Raw genomic sequence first — 26,697 nt, 5'->3', positions numbered from 1 at the left:
AATCTTTATAAAAAAGCTTACATTATTCTTTTATAGAGAATATTGATTTAATAGAAAATATCACTAAAATAAAACAGGTTATGTTTTCTTACAATAAAAGTTAAATAGAATTAATTCTTCAAAATAGCGTTTCAATAAAACATAGCATTAAAATGTTATGTTATTTTTTGTGATTGGTTCAGTAGTAGTAAATTATTTTTATTTCTTCGCAAACACAATTCTTGTAAAAAAATTGAATCTGTTATATCAAAAAACTAGATCGTTTTATAAAATATAAATTAGACGCGTTCAATAAAATATGAATACAGTATATTTGTAAAGTGATCCTGACAGTAAAAAGGTCATTTTCTTTTTTAATTCTCTTCTAAAAAGAATTAATGAGTTATTTTTATTCATCATGGCTAGTCGAGGAGGGGGGGGGAGAAAAAGAATATCGAATTACACTGTTTAGGTTAATGTAATTTCGTTCTCCCACCACATTTACACGTAATCCATCGCCAATTCCACATGCAATCGCCACGTTGTCAATACGCCTCCGGGCACCGCTGGAAATATTAGAGACTTACTAGTGGGCTGCTCCCCCTGCTCGCTAGCTCTCGCCAACCCCCGAAAATTGTTACGCAATCTATTATGGTTTGCTTCGCAAACCAAGCTCGCTTCGCTCGCTACTAGCTTAGGTACATTGCAAATGCACAAAATTCTAAGAATTCAAAACAATCATTCAAATCCATATAAAAACTTTTTTTTAAAAAAAAAAAAAATCTTTTTAGTAAATACTAAGTCATTCAAATAAATGACATGCAATTCGTTAAATCTATTAGAAATGAGCTATAGTATAATTCGTGATATAAATCAGAAATCGTCAAATAAATTCGTGAAAAAAAAGCGCTTTCGACAAAATACTAAAATAGAGATCTATCGACAAAGACTACTCACTTCTGCCTAGCTTAATAGTATGAGATTGCCACAGCTGATGCTCTCTGGTTATTTCAGTTTCCGTTTTTAAAAGCGCTATATGTTGAGCCACCTCAGCTAGATTCGGCATGTGACATTTTTAGCGGCAGTCATTGGTCGATTTTCTAGCGTTGCCATTCGGGGAGTAGTAATGAGGCTTTTTTTGTAGCCGTGTAAGAGAAATAGTAGCGTAAACAAAACAAAGCAAACGTTGCCACCGGCAGAAAAGAAATACAGCCAAAATTTGGGAGCAGCGTAAGAGAATTATATGTATTAGATTAAGAGCATATGGAAACAGAATCTACAGATTTTGCTAGGTTTCAATATATAAAAAAATTAGTAAAAAAAGTTCAACTGCATTTTAAAATGTTTAAAGTATAGTAGTAAAGTATAGTAAAGTATCAAACATATCGAAGAGAACATTGTAAGAGTACAAGTAGTACAATTATAATGCACTATAGAAGAGTACAAGTAATCATTTTAGCGTTAAATAAAATTTCAGTCAGTTAACCATGCTATTGTTTTTAGACAGTTACCATATTTTTCGAAATGGCCAAGGAATTTTCTGCGTTCCAGAGAAAAACTTTTATTCTGTGATCAATTCTTAATGCGAAGAGGCGAACTGAGAATTTCGCGAAATTTCTAATTAAAATTCACGCGGTAAGAAAAAAAAACAGTCAATACTTCTAAGAAACGGAACAGGTAATATCCATGAACTGAATCTAAATTTGCTTCTAAGAAAACAGCAGAAAGATATTTAAATAGGAAAACAAACTTATTTATTTATATTAATTTTTTCTACGCGCGATTCCATGAAGCAAATGTGTTAGTTGTGGGGGCTATTTATAATCCTTGATTTTAATTCTTGTAAAATTCTTGCGCCGAATCTAATAATGCTTCTAAGAAACAGTAGGAGGATATTTTAATGGGAAGAAAATATATTTTATTAATGTTTATAATGTTGTTATGTTTATTAATGTTAACATTAATATATTTTATTAATATTAATGTTATAATGTTAGTCTTCTTTGTGCGATTCCATAAAGTAAACTTGTTAGTTGTTGGGGTTATTTGATACCCTATATTTTAATTAATATATATATATATATATATATATTAATTAAAATATAGGGTATTAAATAGATGAAGACAAAGCAAAGGAAATTTAAAGACATATGAAAAAAGGGGGGGCGAGAAAAATAATAATAACAAAAATAACAAACAACTGGGGAGAAAAATAATCCAGAAAAAAAGGATAAATTTTTTTTTAAAAATCCGCAAAATATATATCTTTATCTTTATCTTATCTTATCTTTATTAAAAGATTATATCTTACCGGATATAATCTTTTTATCATCCCACACGATTATATCCGAAAAAAAGTGTGCTTTCTAACATTGTATCAATATAGCCAAAGCAAAATATATCAATAAATGAAACTTATTGTTTTTCTTAATTTTCTTCGCGTTTTTTTCCGGTTTAATTATCAAAACTGCTTTGAGATTTCTTTTAGAATTAACAAAGCTGTTTTTCTTATTTACGGCAATAACATATGGCTTATAATTTTATGATACAAACTACTCATCAGTTCAATAAAAAAAATAACTGTTCGTATATTACTTCTTAGAAAACTTAAGTGCTCATCTTCTTCTTCCAAGGCCTCTTCGAGTTCTACTGGAACTAAACTAGTTGTCTCTTTAGCTAATGTGTAAAAAGAGAAAAGAAGACACATATGCGTTTAAAAAAATAAATGTAATAATTCTAGTTTTAAGCCGTAAATATGAAACAAAATTTAACAAAATAAAAATTTTTATTGCTGTGTCAAAATTTTGGAAGTAGTATTTGACTTAATTGTATTTTACTATATTCAAACTCAGACTTTAGGTGTCTTAAACGTGAAGCCAAGTTTTATCATACTATTATGTAGAAAAAAAATTTCGACCTTATTATGGGCAATGTATTTTGAAAAATATTTTAAATAATAATTTGAAAAACATTATTTAAAATATTAATTTCATTATTTTATTTTTTAAAATAATAAATTAGAAAAATAAAAATAATTAATTAAAATATTATTAATAAATTAAAAATAATTAATTAAAATATTATTGATAAATTAAAAATAATTAATTAAAATATTATTAATAAATTAAAAATAATTAATTAAAATATTATTATGATATTTAAAATATTCAAAATATTTTGAAAAAATTTTTTTCTTTTTATAAACATGACAAGAATTCTTCTATCACTAAAATTAAAGAATTATTCTGCAGTGTTAATTTTTATTATATTAACTTGTTAATTGTTACTATTTATGTATATACCTTATAAGGAACCTTTCTTCTAATAGGTATCTGAATCTTTTTAATAATTGTTAAATATGTTCACATTTCCCAATTTAGATTTAAAATGTTTTTCTGTAACAAATATTTTCTTACCCAACTACCTAAGAAATCCAAGAGATTCGTATCTTGGTGCAACATTTAGGCCAAGATACATTACTCTTGCCGCGGTAAGTGGGCGCAAGGCATAAGTAGTTTTTGTTTTCTTCAAAATATTTGCTGAAAGCTATCTACAGCGATGGACAAAATTAAGAGATGGAATAAATTTTCCCAAAAATCTCAAAAAATACTGAATAAAAATAAATGAAATTTGGTATGGATATAGCTTATTCCATGATTATAAAGTATGCTAAGCAAAAATGAAAGTGTCATTCACTGGCCAATAAATCCAATGTAGTCTGAACTTAAGGATAAAAGATGACAATAAAAGTGAGGCTTGTACAGTGTGTGTTGCCTCTAGTATGGTGTATGGTCACCCCTGACAGACAGACAGACAGCATGCACAACGAGTATGCATGCTGTTAATAAGGTAGTTAAGGAGGACTTGTGGAAGACCCTCCTATTCTTCCACCAGAGCAATAATCAACTCCACAATGGTTCTGGGGGGAGGTTGGCACATCGCAATAGTTCTCCCAAGCGCATCCCAAGCATGTTCAATAGGATTCAGGTCAGGGGATTTGGCTGGCCAATCCATTCGTTGAATATCCTCGCTTTCCAGATACTCATCAACCATGAAAGCCCTATGTGGTCGCGCATTGTCGTCCATAAAAATGAACTCTGGGCCAACAGCGCCCCTGAAAAGACTCATGCAGGGCTCTAGGACCTCCTGCCTGTACCTCTGGGCATTCACGGAACCATTGTCAAACACATGGAGCGGTGTGCGGGTATCTTGCATGATCCATGCCCAAACCATGAGTCCTCCACCAGCATAATGGTCCCTTTCGATAATGGGGATGGTATCGGGTTCCAGGTTCCCTGCATATCAATAAACGTCCAGAATAAGGTTGTAGACTGAATCTGGACTCATCGGTGAAGAGAACATTAGCCCATTGAAGCTGTGTCCAATTCTGATGTTGTCTTAATTTTGTCCACCAGTGTATCTCAATGCAATTTAATGCATACGCAGCTTGCAGAGAACGTAGATAAATTCAATCATACATCGAATTTACAGCCCGTTATCATACTGGGTGACCGAAAAATGAACATCTATTTCGGATAGAGAAAAAAAAACAATTTTTTTTAAAATTAACGACCATTTTCAGCAACAGCATGACGGAGTCTGAGGACAAAATTAACAGACACCAGTGGAAATATTTTAATTTGGACCATCCCAGTATTGAGCAGGGAACAACATTGTACAATTTTATACTCAACAGAGACATTCGTTGACAAACCGAGTAAACTTTGAAGCGAATAAATAATTTCTTAAGCAGTAAGCCGCGTATTTTTTTGTTTCTTTAAGCTTTTCTAGAGATGTTTTTTTTAAATCATCCACTATTTCCTGAAATACATAGTGTAAAAGACAAAAAGAGCACCATAAAAATAAAGGTTGAGGAGAAAATTTTGTTCAAATTAAAGCGTTTACAATACCTTAACTAATAAATGTAGTTTCTTAATTTTTGCGTAAGTAATTCTAGATCAAATTAAAGTGTGAAAACTTAAAGTATAAAAACATCACAAAAATGTATTATTGGTAATGTAAGTTTTGTAAGATGTATAAAACCAAATCATACATAAATTGTTATCTTTCAAGTTAAAATTAATAGATACACCTAGTGGCAAATGTTTTTTTGAACTTTTAAAACTGTCTGTCATTTCAAGTTGATTTACATTTCGGAAAGTTTAATATCGCTATGTTTTAAAGTATCACAAGCCTGAGGAAAATACACGAAAACGATTATAAGTCTTAAGTTTGTTTGAGCCATGATGTTTTAACAATTAAAGACTCTTATTTGACATTGGAAAGGACTACGGTTCGATCTACAATGGCAGTTTAAATCCGCCCAACTTCAGCCTCCAGGTATAAACTTGTCTGGTGGGAAGTAAATGTGGCCTGTGCGCATTGGGGACCATATAGCATATATTCATGCCAATGGACACGAAATTGTAACGCGTTTACCTCCATGACCCTCCGGTCATACGACGCAAATGTTTTACTCTTTTATTGTTTTATAACTATAGTGCAAAATTCTTACTTTCCATCGCGTTCTTCACAAAGAGAAAAGCTGAAAAAAGAAAATACTCTTTCAGAATAGGCAAGACATTTTTTTTACATAGAATCTGTACTTGTCCATTTTGGAAAGCCGTAAAACAATCCCCAAACTGATATTGGTGCCAGTGATGCTTAATTAATTGTTGTAAGGGGAACTATGCTGGTATTGTCGGAACAGATAATCTTGTATTGTTTGGGTGCCTAGTTTGCTAATATAGTAACCGAATATTGGTGTTATTGTGGTAATAGATTTTTCACGGCTTCCGAAACGGATATGTACCGTATTTTCTATTTTAGACGTTTATAAATACACATAATTTCCGGTATTTCTTTTGCTAAAACGCACGTTTAATGTATGCCAACTATTGTCAATATTATTGACACGCTTCAAAACAAATTCTTTAGGAAAAATGAAGCATCATTTTGCTCCATTCGTCTCAGCAAACGATGTCAGGCTGCTCATCACAAAATATTTCTCCCTACAACATTTATCTTTTGGGGAATAATATCTGCTGTCATAAAAAAAGAGCGACAATTTATTGCAAATTTGATTCAGGTTATGTTAACTAAAACAATTAGATGATTTTTCATTCTACCTATTAAGTCTACTTTCAAGAAAAGTTGCCAATGTATCACTCCTCAATCACTTTGAAATTTTGAATATAAATACTTTCTAACATAAAGAAATGATACGTGAAAGAGAATACTTGGTTATGGAAGTATTTACCGTAAAAGTTTGTAACGTTGGCTCTGAAATCATCAAAAAATTTTTCATACAAATCTAGAGGTCAATTGTTGGCCTGATTCGGAAGGAAGATACTCTGCGCATCTCTCAATAATAACTTTCGACTTTTAAGAAATTTATTACTTTCTGTTTATGGGAAAACAAAAATTCAAATCCGTTATAAAAATATTTTTCTATCAGAGAACAGGACAGCATCATCGTCGAATTTTCCCCATCATTTAAAATATCATTTATTTGTTCTGTTTTATTTTCTTTGACTAATACTGCAATAACGATTAGGAGAATTTTATAACTTAATATTTATATTTAATTTTTGAATGACGCTTATTTTTTGAAAGAATTACAGTGTTCACACCAAATCTAACTGCAATGAAACAGTGCGTTGTTTAATATACAGAGATTAATTGATATACAAATTTGATGTACGGAATTTAAAATATCTTTTTCATAAATTTTCTAATTTAAAAAAAATAAAAAAATAAAAATAAACCGACGAAAATCTTTATGTCTTCTCGAAATTGGAAAAACAATTACGTATATTATCCGTAGCTTATCTAACTGCCTTCAAATATTACATAACTCTACACGTACTTTTCGTTAGTTTGTAACATAAGGGTCTTTTCCGTAAATGTCTCAAAAACGAATTAAGAATCCATAAATTTAGTTAAATTTGATCTTAAATTGCAGCAATTTTAAACTCTGACTTTTAATTATCAATCACATTTCGTTAGATTTATTCAGTATTGCTGACACTTATTCAAAATTGAAAAGTAAAATTCTTTTAAAATGGTTTCTTGAAGTGGTAGATTCAAAAAGCTGATATAGTTAATTCATTCTAATTCAAAATTTTAGTAATTAAGTTAGAAATATAATTAACAAGTCATTTTACTTACCTTACATCTAGTTTTTAAAATCGAATTCTAAAAAAAACATGTTAACATAAATGAAAATAATAATTTACTGTTCCTTTTTATTTGAAAACAGAGAATATTAGGTTTTGCAGCAATCAAAGATTTATCACGTCATTTAGTATTAAATTTACTGTGGTGATGCTAACCCGGATTTTTTAAATACGTTCTTCAGGATAAAATAAAGAAATAACAAGATGAAAGCGTGCAACAATGATATGCAAGATAGAGGTTGAAATATGTTACTTGGTTATTGCATAATTACCAACTTTACGAGACCTTTTTCCGAGTGGTATTTATTATTCTTAATATATATGATTATTGTATATGTTTATTCTTTTAACTATTCTTTATTCTTTAATATATGATTATGAATTTAAAAAAGTTGATTTAAAATGATTATAACCACCATGAAGTAAAGAATTAAAAAAATAAACATAAGAACCGTGATAACGCCGTGGATGTGTGATGTGATTTTGAAATTTAAAAATTTCCTATTAACTTCGCATTTTTACTCACATGGTGAAAATTCTTTTGCAAAAATCATATATGTAGGCAGCTATGTTATTAGAATTAAATCAAGTCTCATGTTTTACCACTCTCTAAAATATTTTGCTGAAGATGGAGCTGTTGTCAGCCCTGGATAATTGTCAATTGATATTGTTCAATTGATATGACTTAGGTATCTCTATAGACATAATCATTTACGGATATCAATTACAATCCATTGAAACGTCATTATAACGCATTTTCAAAGTTTCTTTTTGCTTTGCTCCCAATGGAGCTTCTAACATTAAAAGGAAATGGTAAGTTCACACTGTGAAGTTTGAAGACTATATTCTCTATATTTTATAATTTAACTTTTCTGAGCCGTGATGGCTCAGGGGAAAGAGCGTTGCCTTCCAATGAGGTGAACAGGGTTTGAAACCTAGTGATGGCTATTCGTTACGAATTCCGATTCCGGCTTGCACCGAGCGCAGTGCTGGCATTAAATATCCTCACTGGTAGACAGATCATGGGCTAGAGTCCCCTTGCCGTAAGGCTAACTGTGGGAGGCTTCCAGGGTTTTCCTCTGTATACAACGCAAACGCGGGTTAGTTCTATCAAAAAATCCACCACGAAAGCAAATTTCTCCCGATACTTGATCTAGAAGTTCCCTTGTCTTCTGGATTAAGTTCAAAATTACAAGGATACGGAGTTGAATATTAGTAGTCGTAAAGCTTTACGAGCACTTTTCGACTACAATTGTACTCGTAAAGCGCGCGGCTCCCAGACTCGTGCATCCATCTTATAGAGTGCCAGAGCCCAAGTACCTGTGTGTTGATCTCCTTTGCCTTGTGGCATTGTTGTGTTGCCATTTTTTCGTCACCAAGTCATCCCTCCTTTTTGTCATTTACTTTGATGAGTAAGTATGAGCTAGTTATTAGTCGTCGTAAACCAGAAAATTGGGCCAGCTGTTCAACGACGGTAATAAATTTTAACTTTTCTGTTATATTTTTATTTACTTTTGTTCAATGATTTATTTAAATAGGAGGAATGCGTGACTTTATATTAATTAAAATCAATAACGTTAATATATTAAAATATTATTATCTCTACTTCCATTGTAGAATCAAGAAGTTAAGAAGTAGTTAGGTTTATTTCCGCAACGGGGCGCTGTATACGTTAGGCTGAAAGCATTCCCATTTTAATGTGCTTTTAAAAAAATGCGTAGATTTTTTTCTTTAGTTGAAATGTTTTTAAAACATTGATGTAGTCATGATATATAGTTCGGCTTTTAAACGTCGTTTTATGTTACAAGACAGTAATTTCGATAAAATGAAGGTGTACTTTTAAAAACAAATGTAAGACAACAAATAAATAATTATTTTTTTAATAAATATACTTAATTTTAACAATCGAAGAATTATGTTAGGATCATAATTTATACACGAATCTCCATAAGCAAATGTAATGTAATTAAGATTTAGGTCGATTACGATTGTTCAAGTTGTGTTTTTCCTTTCACACAAAAAATATCAATAAAAATAGAATGAGATCAATGACCACTAATGAAATATTCTACATTCTACCAAATGGAATGGCAGGCTAATAAGTATATGCCTGAAAGTTTAATCTGGTGAAGCTACAGTGTCGACTTTATCAAGTTAGTCGTCAGGCCTTATCTGGGGTCTCACATAGTTCAGAAATACCAATCTGAAAATATATGATATCACCATACGTAATTGGTATAAGAGATAATTTTAGAATTTCAGTTTTTTTCCATATCAAATACATAAGACAATCCCTTAAATAATGTCCTCTGCGTGCAGGATGCTTCAAAATAAGGTGGCAAAAAAAGAAGGGCAAATCAGACATGATGAAAGAAAAGAAAAATCTCACTCTAACACTGAGTCTCCGACAATAGTGGTTGCCTGTCTGTGAGCATCTTCACCGGATTGGTATCTTTGTCCAATCTCTTCGTCTTTGATCTTAGAGATTCCATGAACGGAGACAATCTTCGCCGCTCTAGGGCATTTCTTGGTTACAACTCCGAAATCACCCGATATTGTCGTTCCATGGACTGTCGTAAGCAATGACTTCAGTTATTATTATTTTGTTCTTATCCTTAACCCTTGTTTAGGATATAATGAACTTAACTTGTTGTTTTATTTACTTTACTGTGGTATCCTACCTTGTCATTAGAAATTGAAAAAAAATATTGTTTTCGAAATTAAAACCTTCACTGGATGCTCCAAGTAACGTCTGCAACCAATCATTTTTTATTCATTTTGTGTCTTTGATTTGACCCTCAATTTTGATCTCGTTATTTTAAAAAAAACTGTATGTTTTAGAAGTTCTCGTTCAAAATAAAAGTAATTAGTTCTTATACATCGGGGATGGCAAATTAATATATAAATGATAGACAGATAAAATTTCTGAAAATCTGACTAATAGTTCTAAAAATGTATATTTTTGAGAGGTCAGAATAAAACAACAATCAACACTAGTTTTTGTTGAATTTAAATAATGTAAAACAAGTTTAAATTTTCATCGGGAAGGAATATCGAAGAAATGAAATGAACAACTTAGCATTTTTCTTTAAATTTTATACAATCGTTTAATTTTTACATTTCAAATACCCTATATTAGTGATATCTAAAAATGAGGAATTTTAATTTAAAGGAATTTGAACAAATAATCAGTTAAAAATGTTTGTATTGTTCTTAGTTTCTAATCTCTAAAATGTTGATTTATGTTAAAATTCTTTTCTGTGAGGCACCCCTAAAAATAAGGATACTACTGCATTCTTTTATATATTATCAGCACATAAAAAAAGGTTTAAAAAATTAATGCGATAAATTAGTTTTAAAAATAATTAACTGAAATTTTTGTTCTACCTATTTAGAAACAAGGTCAAATCACAGTGGCGTGGGGCCCTTTGAGATACCAGAAGTCATTGCCCCAGATAAATGTCCTTCTTACCACTCCCTTACGATGGCTCTGGAGAACAAGCAGTATATTAAGACTTAGATATTCAGGTCTCTGAATTAATGCCTACTCATCTCACTCTTACGACAGCCCCGGAGAACAAGCTGTATATTAAGTCCTAGAAATTTAGGGCACATGATGAATACCCGCTTGGCTCACCCTTATGATGGCTCTGAAGAACAAGCAGTGTATTAAGACTTAGATATTCAGGGCTCTGAATGAATACCCGCTTATCTCACTCTTACGACAGCCCCGGAGAACAAGCAGTTTATTGAGTCCTAGAAATTTAGGGCACTGGATGAATACCCGCTTGGCTCACCCTTATGATGGCTCTGAAGAACAAGCAGTGTATTAAGACTTAGATATTCAGGGCTCTGAATAAATGTCCCGATTGCCTAACCCTTACGATGGCTCTAGAGAGCATGAAATTTATTAAAAAGCCCTGCTTGCTTCATTCTTATGATGGATATGGAGAACATATAATGTGCTAGGACCCTAGTCGAATCCTCTGCTTGTCCTATCTTTACGACAGCTAATGAGAACTTCCCGGAGGGTTAACACTGAAAGTTGTTACTGTCTTAATAGAAGCTTATTATGACTTACTTATCATGAAAAACCTCTTTCTAAAAAATTTCTTTTTCGAACGAAAATTAAAATAAAGAATTTGAAAGTGAGGATAACAAAGTTTTGAAAGAAGCTTACAGTTTTAAAATTTAACATTTTATTGATACTAAAACAATCAGAATTTTATTACACAAATTAACTAAATTTTTTATAAATTAATAAAATTTAAGAAATAATTAGGTCTAAGAAGGTAATGGTGTTAAGTCAACACTGCGTCAGAATTTATGTAAAAGGCAAAATGCGCTTTGAATCACAAAGAAATTTCATCAAGAAAAAGAAAAAGATTAGACTTGTTAAATTCGACAATTACTCAGTTTTGTTAAAAATGTACTTTACTTTTTACTTAATGTAATTTTGAATTGAATTGAATTTACTCGAAGTAATTTGAGAAGCAATTGAAAATTTCATCCAGTGCTTATTTCAAAATTTGATCAATTCGTTAGTATAAATAAATTTGAAAAAAAAAATATTTTGTTGAAAATATTAAGCGATTTAGTATAATTTCTTGACAAGGCTGAGTTTTCCTGCACGCTACTTTTTTTAAAACTTACACTGGGAACATTCACAAAATACATATAAATGGTAAGTACCACATAGTTTAAATAAACAGCCGATCTCCAAGAGTTGAAAAAAGTTCAACCAGTTTCTTAAGAGTGGGTTAAAATTAAAAAATTGCTGCATTTTTATGTGAATCTCTTATATTTCTGCTATTATATCTCCACTATATTAATGTATCATCGTCAGATGAATAGTCCTTCAACGGTTTAGATTCGGTTGTCCTCCTCATGGATTGGGATTGTAGTATATCAGCAAGCTTAGATTTATCCACAGTTTTAGTTCCCAACAAATCCTTTCTTTTGCTTTCAGGAATTATTATTTTTTCTGAGTCTCCACTTTTTTTATAAATTAATGGTACCACCATCTCCGCACGTAGATTTTTCACTTGATATGGATGAATAGTGCAATTGCTGTCCCAATGTTGAATCTCGCATGAGCCAAATGCAAGAAATAAAACCAAAGCAACAATACTCAGTAAAGTTAGAGCATTAAATACCTTGTTCCAGTACTTGATTCCTTCCTGAAACAAATAATATTTAAATTAAGAAAATGCTGACATGTTACTAGTTTCATTTACTTAGTCTCCATATTTTTATAGAACTGTCTTCAAGTAATACAAATTTAGCTCTTTTTCTTCATTAACATATTTTAGGGAACCTTAAAATTTGCTGCCGTGGGTTAGAATTATTTTGGATAGCTCGCAGAAGATCAACAAGTGTTCGGTCAGATCATAAAATATTGTTAGATCAGTGTGGTGCTTAGATCATAGAAGTTTTTTTTAATACAGGAATTGTACATGATTGTTTGATCTGTGAGACCTGGACAATGACCCGTGGAGATGAAAATATGATAGCTAGATTTGAGAGAAAAATACTGCGAAGCATTTTTGATGGAATAAGTAAAAACGGTACATGATTTAGAAGACAAAACACTAAACTTTACAAAGCATATAAAGAACCTGATGTCATTAAATTTATCAAAATTCAAAGGACTAAATGGGCAGACCACATTATACGAATGGAGGATAGCAGTACAACCAAAAAAGTTTTCAGTGCCAGGCCAACAGGTACAAGAAAAAGAGGACGGCCAAACCTAAGATTTTTAGACTGCCTTGAAATGAACCTAGAAGTTTTAAAGATAATGAACTGGAGAACCTTGGCTAAGGTAAGAATGTCTTGGCATAGGCTTGTTAAGAAGGCCAAGGCCCATCCTGGGCTGTCGTGCCAATGAGAAGAAGATGAAGAATTGTATATGATTTAAGTCTGAATATAAAATAAAAAATGCTACACCGGTGCGAAGTTCACTGAGCTATTTGTAAAAAAAAATTCTCATTTTATTTTGACTGTTAGCAGCGAAAAACAAGATGTATGTAGTGAGTCTCCTCAAAAGGATAGCGCATTGTATAATATTCGGCTTTTTTGCTCATTTTAATGCTTTAGGAAAGATAAGAAATTCTGGCTCAAATATCTTTGGAAGTCTTAAAATGGATTTTATCTTTTATGAATATAGCTGGTTGAAGTAAACTGAGTTTGCTTTCACTAATAGATTTTGAATTATAGATTTTTAATTATTTAGCTATGAAAAAGTAAGGTTCGATAAAATGAAAATATCTGAAACGTACCATCCAAATAATTAAACCATGCAAAGCAATATTTCAGTCTCATTTACTTATCTTATAAAATAACATATAAAATGTATTTAAAATTTTTAAAGCTGTTTGTGAGAATTATGATGATGTCAAATTTAGTCTTTAACTATTTTAAAATTTCACTACTATTTTTTTCACTTGCTCTTGTGAATGTGAGGAGGAAATCTTAAAATTGAAATTTAGATCTTTTTTTATTACCTATCTGCTCAAAACAATTAGGAAATATTGTAAGTTTAGTGTGATACATGATTAACAACTTATGGAATAAAAGAAGTTAAAAAGGGAAATTATAACTTTAAAGAAGTTGGTTACGTATACATTTTGTCTGTTATGTGGGAAACTATGTGTTTTTAAATAATGAGTGAAAAGGGACCTGAAGTGTGTATTCTGCAAGAGTATATTCTGAAGAAATAAATATACAGTTAAAGGTAAATAATCAAATGGACAAAAAGCTAAAAGTATGGAAAATTAGTGATTTTCAAACGTTTAACATGTATGGTGTAGCAATAAGATCATGGCGTAGTGAAGCAACAACAATGTTCTTTTGCACTACTTGGTGGAAAGAAGCTGCCCCTAATTTTCGCCTTCATTAACACTAATATGTATAATTACTGTAAGATAACAAGCCCATAAGACTCAGTCAATTAATTTTCACCAGTCGATATGAAGTTAAAATCATTAGTGTAAAGTGCAAAGATACTTTAATTCTTTAGTTCTAAGAATACAGAAATTATTCATCATAACATTATTTAGTACAGTTTATAAGGACTTAAAATTTAAAATATTAATATCCTTATTACGCAACTTTTTCTGTTTATGTATATTAGCGGAGACAACAACACGCCAACTCGTGACTGATTGTAAACATTCTACAGACCTTTTAAAAAATGTGAAAGATATGTGTTTTCGAAAGCGAAAATATTCAATCTTCGACATAAATCCGCGTGAGTTCGACATTAACTTTTTACATTGAAAGTGTTTTAAAATTAACTATGCCCTTTAAGCTTATTAAAACTCGATTTGATGTTAATTTGTAAAACAAGGTTCATTCACACAATTTTTTGGGGTTGTTCAAGATTAAATTCGGTGAGATTGCGCACCACAGTTATTACAGTATATAGGTTTTTAACAGTTATTTTGCCATTTTTGATTTCAAATGTTGTTCTGAGGCAAATTTAAACCTGTACCATAATGTTGAAAATTTGAGCTATTCCTATTGTAAATATTAGCCAAAATATTTACATCGGTTTCCTCTAATTAATCCATGAGTAAAGGTTAAAACAATTTAAAAAATGAGAAAACATAAGTGTTTTTGGAGGCGAAAATATTAAACATTCGGCATAATTGCGATTGAGTTTGGAGCTAACTTTTTAGTTTTAGATTAAACTATGAACTTTAAGTTGTTTATTAAAACTTAATTTGATGTTAATTTGTAAAACAGTGTTCATTCACACAAGTTTTTGGGTTGTACAACATCAAATTCGGTTAGTTAGTTCACAACTGTTTTTACAGTGTTAAGGTTTTAAATATTAATTTAGCATTTGTGATTTTAAATGTTCTTCTAAATTAAATGTAAACCAGCATCATAACATAGTATATTTGAACAATTCCTATTGTAAATATGAACCGAAATATTTACATCAGATTCCTCTAAATATCCCATGAGTAAAGGTAAAAAAGATCCAGTAAGAGCTCCAACTGTGTGCATAATGCCAGTTAAAAGGCCTGCAGAAAAGAAAGAAAAAATATTTGGAGAAGGTTATTGCAGCAATAGATTCAAAATGATTATTTTAATATAAATGAATAACACAAACTTCAGAGTTTTATAAAATGCTTACCCTACGGCAGATGCACCCTATATTTCATACATATTGAGTAAAATGAGTTATAAATTATATAATTATCACTAAATCAATGATCTCGAATATTTTAAGTTACGAAATTAGACACAAAAACGTACTTTCTCTGAATAAACATACCTTTTTTTCAACGAATTCGGACAGCTGACCCACAAAATATAAGGAGTAACCCTAATCTGGGAAACATGGTTCCTATACTTTAGTCCGAGAAGCGATAAAAAGTTAGGACCCCTAAATGCTAATTTCACTTTTTGCGTATTTCGCCATATCTCGAGAACTTTTTGAACGATCTGAAATCTTTTTGTAAGCTATAATTATTTGTAAGCTATAATTATTTTGTAATATATATATCTTTACGTTACTATTATATACATGTCCTTGTCACCAACAATTGTAATGATAGTATGCTGCAATAAAGAACTGTTGTTGTTTAAAATTTTTACAGCCATTTTGGAAAGGATAAAAAACAAATCTAAATAATTACGCCGTAATTAACATTTCATTTCTATAAAAATACATAATTATTTCAAATAAATACTTAACGTATAACAAGCTATTTAACAGTATTTAAATTATTACTTGAGACAACCTAATAAAATGAATGATAACTATAGTGTTGCCAAGAGATAGAGAAATACCCGAGTTTATGGTGCCACATAAGGGAAATATATACACAAATTACACATGTTTAGGAAAATGAAACATACCTGCAAAATCAGGTGACATATCCAAGGGTAAATTAATCAAAGCAGATGCGGCTAATGAAGTGCTACCTATTCCGATCATCATTATAAGGCTACTTAATGCTTTTCTACACTTTGTAAAAGTTATAAACATATTAACGGTAGCAAATGGTGCTAATCCTAAGAAACAGAAAGAATTAAATTTACAGAAAAAACAAAAAACAATTTTTTGCGCTTTTTAAAGTAATCATATTAAACGGTTTATATATATATATATATATATATAAACCGTTTAATATGATTACTTTAAAAAGCGCAAAAAATTGTTTTTTGTTTTTTCTGTAAATTTAATTCTTTCTGTTTCTTAGGATTAGCACCATTTGCTACCGTTAATATGTTTATAACTTTTACAAAGTGTAGAAAAGCATTAAGTAGCCTTATAATGATGATCGGAATAGGTAGCACTTCATTAGCCGCATCTGCTTTNTATATTTATATATATGTTAACAGCCTACTATTGCTGCTATAACATTTTTTAAAGCTGATGTCCTTCTATTCACTAAAATGTCACCCAGGACCTCCGTCCCCTAATTTCTTAATATCCATAGATTGCTAAAAAGTTTTGAATGCTAAAATATTGCACAAATAATTTCTGATTCATCAATTTTCTTGTTCCCTTTTGGTTAGCAAATTTATGCAATTTCGCACATTTAATTTCCGCCGAAAATACGTGCTAAAGACAAAATAAGTGCTAATGACAAATTCTTAGTCTGTTGAGAGGTTTTAATGCTATGTGTTATATTACTGAGTATTCAATTCAGAAAAATATCTCTTAAGACCTTCTATCACTGCATTCTTCAAATTTCCTTACTTCGTTAAAATGTTTTGTTTGCAAAAATGTTGCTTAAGCAGTTTTTGGTTTATTTTTTGTTGCTGAACAAACTTAAGTACTCTGTAAAAACTATGCTTTAATATCCTTCCGAATATGAACAACCCAAAAAACTTTTTAGAATAATTTCTTTATTCTGGTTAAACACCGAATCAGGCGTTTGAATACAACTTAAAAGATGTGATTTAAACATCTAATAGAATAAACTGACACCAAATTCTTCTTCATTCTAACAAAACGAAAATAATTTCCCTTCAGAAAACCCCGATTTGCTGGCAAGCTTTTTTCTTTTGCCAGAAGTTACGAGTGCAAACGAAAATTTGTTCTTGTTTGTGAATAATTGTAATTTGATTAATTGATCTGTTGTTCGCCATTAAAATGGTTACGCATGCTTTTAGTTGTGTAAAAAGGATACTTATATTTTATTTTTTAAATCTCTGTGAACTGTATTAAATGATTTTATTATGTATAATATCTCTCAACTTCCTTTCTGTTAAGCATTGTTTGAATTCGTCATTATGTTCTCCGTATGCTACACGAAGTTAGATAAAAAATTCTTTTTATGAATTACGTTTTATTATTTTAAATTAATAGTTCTTAGTTTATATTTTATTGTAAAAATAAATTTACTTATATGTATCATTTACCATATTTATAATTTTTAGTGTACTATATGCAAAAAAAATGGTGACGGCTACTTTACACCAAGTAGTGTAATAGAAAATTGGTATACAGTAATTACCGCGAACTTCGGCGTTAAGATACACGGAAATTATTTTACTGTGTATTCGTAGCTCACTATGAAAGAACTAAATATAAATGACAAATTCTCAGTCTGATAGAATGGCTCAATGTCATGGCTATACTCTTTTCTAAATCTATACCTCTATACCTTTCTAATCTATACCTTTCTAAATCTATACTTCTATACCTCGTTAAAACGTTTTGATTGACTAGATAATTTTTGGTTCTTTGTTTGTTGTTGAACCAACTGAAGTAAAATTTTAAAAAATTGGTAGCTCGCTACTAAGGAAGTACTAGAAGTCTGAAATACTTGGCGAGAAATGAACTAAACAGCTTTTATCTGTATTAATTCATGTTTTTAATTATGAAAATGAGAAGATTCATTACCTAAAATAACACAACATTTTCGAACAGTTACTTTCTCGAACACTTGACTTTGCACAAAACGTTCTGAAATAAACGTAGCTATAACAAATAAATATACAGCAAGAAGATTTGGTACTGCAGCTGCTATAGTGATCTAAAATATAAGTATGAAAAAAAAATTAATTTTCTACATTTTTACAAATTGTATGCTTAGTGTGTTTTTAACCCATTTTCGGCAAAGCTGCGTAAATGTACCAATTTAATAAACATTTACTTATAAATTGGGTGATGTATATTTTTTTCATTAATTTTATTTTTCTGCTATTTTCTAGCGTTTTGGAGACATCGATGAAATATTACTAATTCAAGTGGAGTTAACACTTTCAGTTGAGAATTTTTTTAAACTACTATTTTTTTTCTTTTAATTTGAAATGATTATTGGACAATTCGATTATTTGGATATGTATTTGAGATCAATCCTGTGTTTTAATGATGGATTAAAGTTGAAAGTTATGTAAAAAATAAAAATAAAACGAATGTTATAAAAAAAAACTCGTGTTCCCTATTTTTAGAGTTCAAAAGAATTACCTCTAGAACCACTGAACAACGTTGAACAAAGACATTATGTAAAATAGTAAGTGCTTATTTATAGAAAATATAAGATCTGCTAAATAGTTAATGCAAAATAGCTCTGTAAAAAGATGTTTTTTTTAAATTGGTACATGTTCCCTTTCACTCAGAAATAGCATATTTAAAAGTGTTAAGAGAGAAATGTATTAATAAAACTAAATAACGAAAACATATAGACCGGCACTAAAAAGAACAAAAATTATGACTTACAGCAAAAGTTAGTCATAATCTTAATGTTTACAAAAAAGGCAAACACTTTCAAGAGACTTAAGTTATTAGTATGTTTTTTTTTCGATTTTACAACGACACGTATTTGAAAATTTTTTAATTCTAACTCAAGCAGTTGTTAATTATAACAAGCGGTATAATTTCTTACTTGCTTCGAAATTTTAACCGAATATTTTAGTACTATATTCTTTTAAATATGTGAGAAAATAAATTATTGTTTTCATAAAATTTAATCATTTACTTTTTTTAAAACTCTTACAATAGAGAAAATTTAAAAAAAAATAATTATAAAATAATGAAAACTCTTACCCATTCTGACGTGGCACCAAATACTGATTTTAGGTACAATGGGTACAAAAGAACATTAAAACTGAATGCCGAATAGTATGCCATTCCAACCAAAACATAAGCCAAAATGCTAGTAGATGTTAAAATACCAGACCAGGGAACTTTTTTGCGCTAAAAACAAATTGACAATATTAACAGTTTTCTACAATTTTACGAAAAACAACCTGAGTTTCAAGCAATCCAGTGTTAAAAATTAAACAAGTAGGGGAAAATACCATAACATTCAACTAATTTCTTACAAGCATTGTTACTTGGTGTTTTGAATGACACGTGGACAAGTGAAGCTCTCCAGCCATTGTTCTTTTGAAAATTAATTCAGGAGGACATACCTTACGTTTGTTTGACTAGAGAGCATAGGGTGAGAGCGTGATTTAGTTCAAAATGCTCCAGATAGATGGTAGCACTATTTATTTGTAACGTCACTTTCTCAATTTAGAAATGGATCTGAAAGGGAAAGGAAAATTTTCCAGATCCCTGTACCCATGGTATTACTGAGTGACCGACTACAGGCCTTTTGATTCCACAGATTTTACGAGCACGTAAATAGCATATACTCAGTGGGTTTTAGAGTCGAGGATCACACCTCAGCTCCTCCGTTGCAAACTCTGATGCTCAAACCATTGGGCTACCCCAGTTCAGATTGATACTTATTTTACTAAGCAAGTTGTTCCATTATGACTGTTCGTAAACAACATTTTTAACCCTTCTCAAATATAAAATAAGAAATTCCTTTTTACTGATTAGTATCACTATATGAAGTCTTTTGAGCGCTTTTCATCTAGTGAAATATAATATATTTTAGGAGATGTTTCTCTGCTTAAAAAGCACTGCTTCTGTAACATAATTCAATCAGTGATGATAAAAGCTCAGAAATTTTCTGGTTGACTCAGCCCCCAAAAATATTACGTATAACTATTTACTTTTAATAGTTGAGTTAAGCATTTGTCGATACTTTTCCATTAAACCGGCGCAGGCGATAAAGGCGCCAATAATGGTGCAACCAATGCCAAACTGAATATCGCCGCTAGTAACCTTTTGTCTCCACATTTTCAAAGCAAGTCGTGGCCATTTTTTTATCGGTCACATCTTTTTCTTTATAGGAAAATTTAATGCAAAAAGCAATGTAAATTTGGGATTTGCCCAAAACAGCGGAAGAATCGGTCAGATTCTTTCAAGCAAAAGGCGTTTTTGCTGAAATCGCAACTTGTGATAAGAATCATGAAATGAAATAGTACATCGGAGATGAAATTCAATGGAGCTGCAACCTTTCATCTTATCGCTACAAAAGATGTATCTGTAAAGGCACATGGTTTCAGTCATCAAAAATGAGCTTTTTAAAGTGTGTGCGGTTTATTTATTGTTGCAGCTAAGAATTAACTTCAGTTAAATGGTGTGAAAAGCAGTTGGAAATCAGTCACTGAACAGTTGTAGACTGGAATAACTTCATGCTTGAGATTTGTGTGAATTATTTGCTTAAACATGAGCAACGGAAAGTAGGAGGACCTGGCATGATCGTCGAAGTGGATAAAAGTTTGTTTACGAAGCGAAAAAACAATGCGGGATGGATTCTACCACAACAATGGATCTTCGGTGGAGTTTGCCGAGAAACAAACGAATGTTTCTTTGTGGAGGTGCCAAACCAATCCTCTAACACTTTCAAGGCAATTAAGGAAAATATCTGAAAAGAAACTATAACATATTCCGAGTCACGGAAGTCATACTGCACTAGTAAGCTGGAAGATGAAAGTTTCGAACATTTCAAAGTGAACCATAAATACAACTTTGTCAATCCGGAAACTGGAACACACACGCTGAAAATAGAGAGACTGTAGGGCAGAGCAAAATGGCGAAATAAAAGACACAGAGGAACGACAAGCCATCATCTCGAAAGTTATTTTGCGGAATTAATGTGGAGAGGGAAAACGGAAGACCCATTTGAAAAAATTTTAAGCAATATTATGCCTCCGACGTAAAAAAATTTTTGAACCATTTATAAACTGCTTTTTATGTGTATGCTGTGTGTTGCAGCATATAACGTTTACTTTGTGTGATTTGTTCTGGCGACTGTGTGCTATCACCAAAAAGTCTGCTTGGCGAGATTTGCGTTGGTATAATGGAAAAGTACCTTTGTATTTAAATAAGATGTCAAAAAAAGGAAAAATCCTTGAATAGCCCACCTCTTGACGACCTGTTGAAATCTTACCAGGTTGGCGATTATTACTGGGATCAACGTTGATTTTTTGATTATTAAAAAAAAGGCGGTATTCCAACGGTATGGCAACGGTATTGAATTATTTTATTTCAAAATCGCCATTTTCAACCGGTAAAGCACAAAAAATAAATTAAAAAAAGAAATAAAAACAGTAATAAATGAAATAATGATTAAAAAATAAAATAATAACGATGATTTTAGCAGCAAGAGATCAGAAGCATAAATGGACAAAAAATAAACTCTTTTTCCTCTTTTCTAACGAAATTCAACTTTCACGTATGCATGTATATCAAATAACCAAACAGGTTTAAGAATTTTGGTGATGAGCTCGTGGTGTGATCAGGCGTTCAAAATAATCTATCCGATATATCTTACGGAAACCTAGTTTGGCGAAATTTCAAAACACTTGCTCGGCGAGATTTAAAAAAATCGCCATGGGGTGGGCTATTCTAGAATCCATCCTAAAAAACAATGATTATTATTAATATTTAGCAATAATAAGTTTCAGTATTAGAGTTTAATAATTTCAAATATCTTGGACAAATAAGGATAAGCAATTAAGGATACTTCGAATGAGCAAGAATAAGCATAGATTTATGTTTAATTGGGTATAATATAGCCTACGTCACAGGTTGTGTTGTTCCTACTAAATTTAACCCATGAACGGCATTTTCTGCGAGCCTAACTTCAAGCCACAAATAAACAAACGAAGTGTTCGATCGTTTAAATAGCTGCTCGCCAGATTTTATTGCATTATAAAGAAAAGTTATTGAAACTAAATACAACTAAATAAACAACAACAACTAAAACAAATAACAACAACTAATAATAACAATAACTAAATAAACAACAACTAAATTCCATTCGTTTAGCATTGCGTCATATGTTGTTCCTACTAAATCGAAGTAGTTGTGTTTTTTTCATATTATACCCAATTAAAATTGCTCGTGAAGATTAAATATAGTATATCGTTAATTTTTGATATTTTTATGTTAGCCTCTGCTAACTTATGTAACCTAGGTTAGTTATTTCTTTCCAGCACGTGTTCTTACTTCAAGATTTAAAATTTGAAATTAGCAAATTTTTATTTGATATTTTCTTTTGCACGAGATTCGTCTGCTTTTATTTTTTAAACGTTTTGTAACGATGCTGTTTCCATCAAAACCCTAGAAGGTAATCTAAGACTTTAGTTTCCATTACAATGAAATGCTAAAACAACTAAAAAAACATATTTTTCAATATCGCATGCAAACAACTTAACGTAGGATGAAGAACATCGCAAAAAAGATTAAAAAACATGATCAATCTGCAACAAAAAATGCCATGCCAATCAGGGAAGTCATTATAAAGATACAAGAAAAAGTTCAATCTTCAACTATTATCGAATTTTCGATATTGAGACTGCAGTAAATAACACCAGAAAGTGGAGATTGTTTACATACCACCCCGTGAAAATTTGCAAACTGTAGAAAAAAAACACGATCCGAATTGGTGCTCACGTTATCAAATTATTACAGAATATACATATAGACATTTGTTTTTTATATAGGGAGAGAATTAAGTTTTTTTTAATTGATTACCTGCAATTTTTTTTTCCTTTCCGGCTCACTACCAAAGACGAATGATGTCGGAAAGCAGTACTCACTGACGAAATAGAACCATACCATACACCAGATTACTCCCATACTGCCTGTGTAAAAATACAGCAAAATATGGAATTAATCCTATAAGTTTCTTATTTGGTATAAGGATCAAACTATTACAGATGCAACAAAATTGAATAATAATTTTTAAGTTTCAACAAAAGATATCTTTAAAAATTAAAATATTTTTTCTTTACTTTTTTAAAAATTGAAATATGAGAGCTTTTACATCATACTGTAGTGACAGTGAAAAAAAAAAACAATATTTTTGGCGCACTCTTTAAACTAGCTCGATACAACGAATCTCATAATGAGACGACAGAGGTTGGACAAAATTATGGAAAAACTTCTATACTATCTCTATGTAACCGATCTTTCATTTAGCAGCAAACGTATAGGAAAATTTAAAGTGGCAAAATTGGCGGCACATTTCAAAGCGAAATTCGGATCAACCAAATGATCATAAGTTAAACCTCCTTTTCTTTTTCAATATCACTACAATTAAAAAACACATTCTAATATTATACTCGTATAACTATCGCAATTACGTTGAAATAATATAAAATTTCTGGAATTAAAGCTCGAAGGACGTGACTTTTTTCGCTCATTTTGGTCAATCCGAATCTTGCATGGGTGAAAATGACATTTCTATAAGCTTCAAGCTTGATTTTTCCAACTAAGCCAACAGTTTTGTTTTGTAAAATCTTTAGACAAACATTTGCTGCAAAAAGAAACATTCCTCGCATTGAGATGGTATAGATATGTTTCCATATATGTCTCATACCAGTATACAGGGTGTCCCGAAACTACCGCATAAACTCTGCACAGCTAAATTCCTCGTTGGGAGTACATAAAAACTGCCCAAAGAAGCGTTCCTGTACGATCCATAGTTTACGAGAAAAATACGAAAAACAAAGTATGACGTCACAGCCGGTGCAAGAAAAGAAAAAAAAACACTTTATTGGATATATCAGCAACAGTGCTTACATATCTTTCCAGACGATAATGTTTAAAACGGACACTTTGAACACTTGATTTAAATTGTGCATTGTATACTGCTGTTGATATGTTCAATAAAGCGTTTTTTCTTGCACCGGCAGGAATCTAAGAGGAATCTAGCTGTGCGGAGTTTATGCTGTCGTTTCGGGACACCCTGTATACTCTGTAGCAGAGAAAACCAATTAAATAGACAGAATCAGCTCCGAGCAGCACAAAATGCATAAATGGTCCTGTCTACAAAAGACAGCACCCATCCATTCGGTACCAGTAATTCAGCCCGTTTGAACACCTTAGAGTAGACATTAATAACAGAATGTAACGCTCAACGTTGGACAGAGTTGATCCAATGGATGGGAGAGATACATGGTAATGTGAACCATGGCTGCATGGTAATGGCGAGCAGCAAAAAAGCACTCTCAAAGCGTACCGTTGACCACTAGTGGACCAAGTTCAGCAATAGATTGGAGATTGTGGCCAAAAGTATCAATGCGGAACGATCAGAACATCGCATGTATCAGCAAATACAGTATCTGAAATGTATACAGAATCACGTCTTGCACGCGTTGAAGAAAGCAATCACGATCAAACTCGAGCATTCTTCTTCAGAATTTTTATAGGTGTGTGGTCTAAACACGCAGTAGAATTCCGTTACCAAAGCTTTTCAAACTATCTAAGCCAATTGGCAAAATTGCATTAATGTGACATCTAACACATCTGTTTTTTTTTAGCTAACACTAGGTTTACGGGACGCGTCATTTTGAGGCATTTCGAATTTTGCAAGGAAAATTATAAAATCCGTTTGAATTTTTATTTTATCTCTTGTAATGACTTTTAACCATTGATCGAAGTAAATATATATTGAAGGCGACTTTCTTCAAAAGCGTTGAAATATTGAAATTCTCTATGTGGTATATACCTATCTCTACGGGTATGCGTCAGTTTGACCATCACCTCCTACATCAAAAAGCCTCCACACGGTCTCTTATAAGTAGTCCGAGCAGACTATTTAAAAAGTGAACCAGTTGTGCGCATGTGCCCAAAACCTTTTATAAATGAAATTGAGAGAAATTTATCATATATATTTGAGAATTGAATCTGTAGTGGTTGACAAGTGAATAAGGCAAAGGAATAATATTCATAAATAAAACAAATTTTTAGTCACATATTTGCTACCACTTTCTTATTTTAACTAGATTTTGTATTAAATGACTCGTTCGGAAAGTGGATATCCTTCACAGTGGTCTGATCGGACTACCTATAAAAAACCGTGTGGAGGCTTTCAGATATAGGAGGCGTTGGTTTGACGCTATCATAATTTAGACAAAATTTTGAGTAAACTGGCAATGTACCGACAATACTTCGATTCGTTATCCGGTATCGTTATCTCAAATAAAACAAGCGATAAACAACTGTTGCCGATAAGCAATAATAGAAAGAACAAACGCAGAATGTCAATTGATGTCAGAGTGTCAGATTTTGAAGGTTTCAGTTGCTTAATTCGATTATTGTAACATAAAGTACTAGAATATTTCATAAATATAAATCTCATATCTTCATTTTTCTCTTACAGTATACAATTACATTGTTTTCTAAGTGCAGAGATACTAACTGCCAAAATAATTAAAAAAATGGTAAATAACTAAGTAAATTATGAATATATGAAGTGGTGAATTATATAAGTCTACGAATTATTTAGAAATAGTGGTGGATAAAAATCTACTAAATTGAATTTATTAAATTAAGAATCACAATTATACTCGTATGTATTCTTTCATATGTCAAATTGACGCGTGCTCGTAGAGATAGGTATATAAGAAACGTCCGTAAACCTTGTGATGTATTGGTTCATGCGTCAAATTGACAGGTGTTCGTAGAGATACGTATATAAGAAACGTCCGTTAACCTAGTGTTAATAAATTGTGATTTGCTCTGTAACAACTTTTGTGTAGTATATTTCCGTGTGACCTGAGTAGAAAAATAAATAACAGACAGTAATAATAGGGTGGAAAAAAAATAGGATAACAAATTTCAAGCTCACCAGTAAAATAAAACACATATTCCCAACCGAACTCTGGAGTAGCACACAATATGCCCGCAACAAGTACAATGAAGAATCCGCTTAAGAAAATACCTGTTTCGCCATAGGACATGTAATTATGGACAGATTTCCTATAGACCCACTGCTCAATCAGCAAATTAAATGATGGACGAATGAAAGACTGCAAATAAATAAGTAAAGGATAAGCAAAAATAAGTGAAAGAATCTCTATATGTTAAAAATTTGTAATAGCCGCCTTCGCCACAGCTGTTTTACGTGTTCAACTTAAAATCACATTTTGTTTTGAAGTGCAAAAACTGTAACACTTAGAAATTTGAAATTAGTAAGATGTGTAGATAAGTATATAAGGATGATTTGCTATGTAATAAAATATTAAGATTCGATAATTAGTTTGAGAATTATTAATTGTTAAACTTATTGGAAGAAAAATGCCACGCGGCTGCTCTGTAGTAGCATAATGCAACTGCGGAGAAATTCGGCATGCTGGAATGGCAATAAATTGTTTATGAACCTAAAATGGAATTTTTTGAATTTCTAATTTATTCGAGTGTTATTGCAGTCTCAAGTGTTTT

At 31.3% G+C, this 26,697-nt stretch overlaps 2 protein-coding genes across 2 annotated transcripts in view; both read right to left on the bottom strand.

Moving 5' to 3' along the window:
• The window catches only part of LOC107445337 (sialin-like), a 27,022-nt gene extending 19,795 nt beyond the window's left edge, over positions 1 to 7,227 (bottom strand). Inside the window, exons 1-3 of the mRNA XM_043050731.2 lie at positions 7,150 to 7,227; positions 5,495 to 5,524; positions 2,575 to 2,655 (exon numbers count right to left, since the gene is read on the bottom strand). Coding sequence (XP_042906665.1) covers positions 2,575 to 2,655; positions 5,495 to 5,501 — 88 coding nt within the window. The 5' untranslated portion in view covers positions 5,502 to 5,524; positions 7,150 to 7,227. The remainder of the gene's footprint in view (positions 1 to 2,574; positions 2,656 to 5,494; positions 5,525 to 7,149) is intronic.
• Positions 7,228 to 11,455: 4,228 nt separating this feature from the next.
• The window catches only part of LOC107441754 (sodium-dependent phosphate transport protein 1-like), a gene marked incomplete in the record, with an annotated part of 27,213 nt that continues 11,971 nt past the window's right edge, over positions 11,456 to 26,697 (bottom strand). Inside the window, 5 exon segments of the mRNA XM_043050732.2 lie at positions 11,456 to 12,337; positions 15,105 to 15,190; positions 16,032 to 16,187; positions 18,028 to 18,160; positions 19,174 to 19,313. Coding sequence (XP_042906666.2) covers positions 11,981 to 12,337; positions 15,105 to 15,190; positions 16,032 to 16,187; positions 18,028 to 18,160; positions 19,174 to 19,313 — 872 coding nt within the window.

This window comes from Parasteatoda tepidariorum, chromosome 9, assembly GCF_043381705.1.
Source record: "Parasteatoda tepidariorum isolate YZ-2023 chromosome 9, CAS_Ptep_4.0, whole genome shotgun sequence".
Classification (NCBI taxonomy): Eukaryota; Metazoa; Arthropoda; class Arachnida; order Araneae; family Theridiidae; genus Parasteatoda; species Parasteatoda tepidariorum.
Note: the sequence above shows the minus strand (reverse complement) of the source record. Positions and strands in the feature narration are given on the sequence as shown.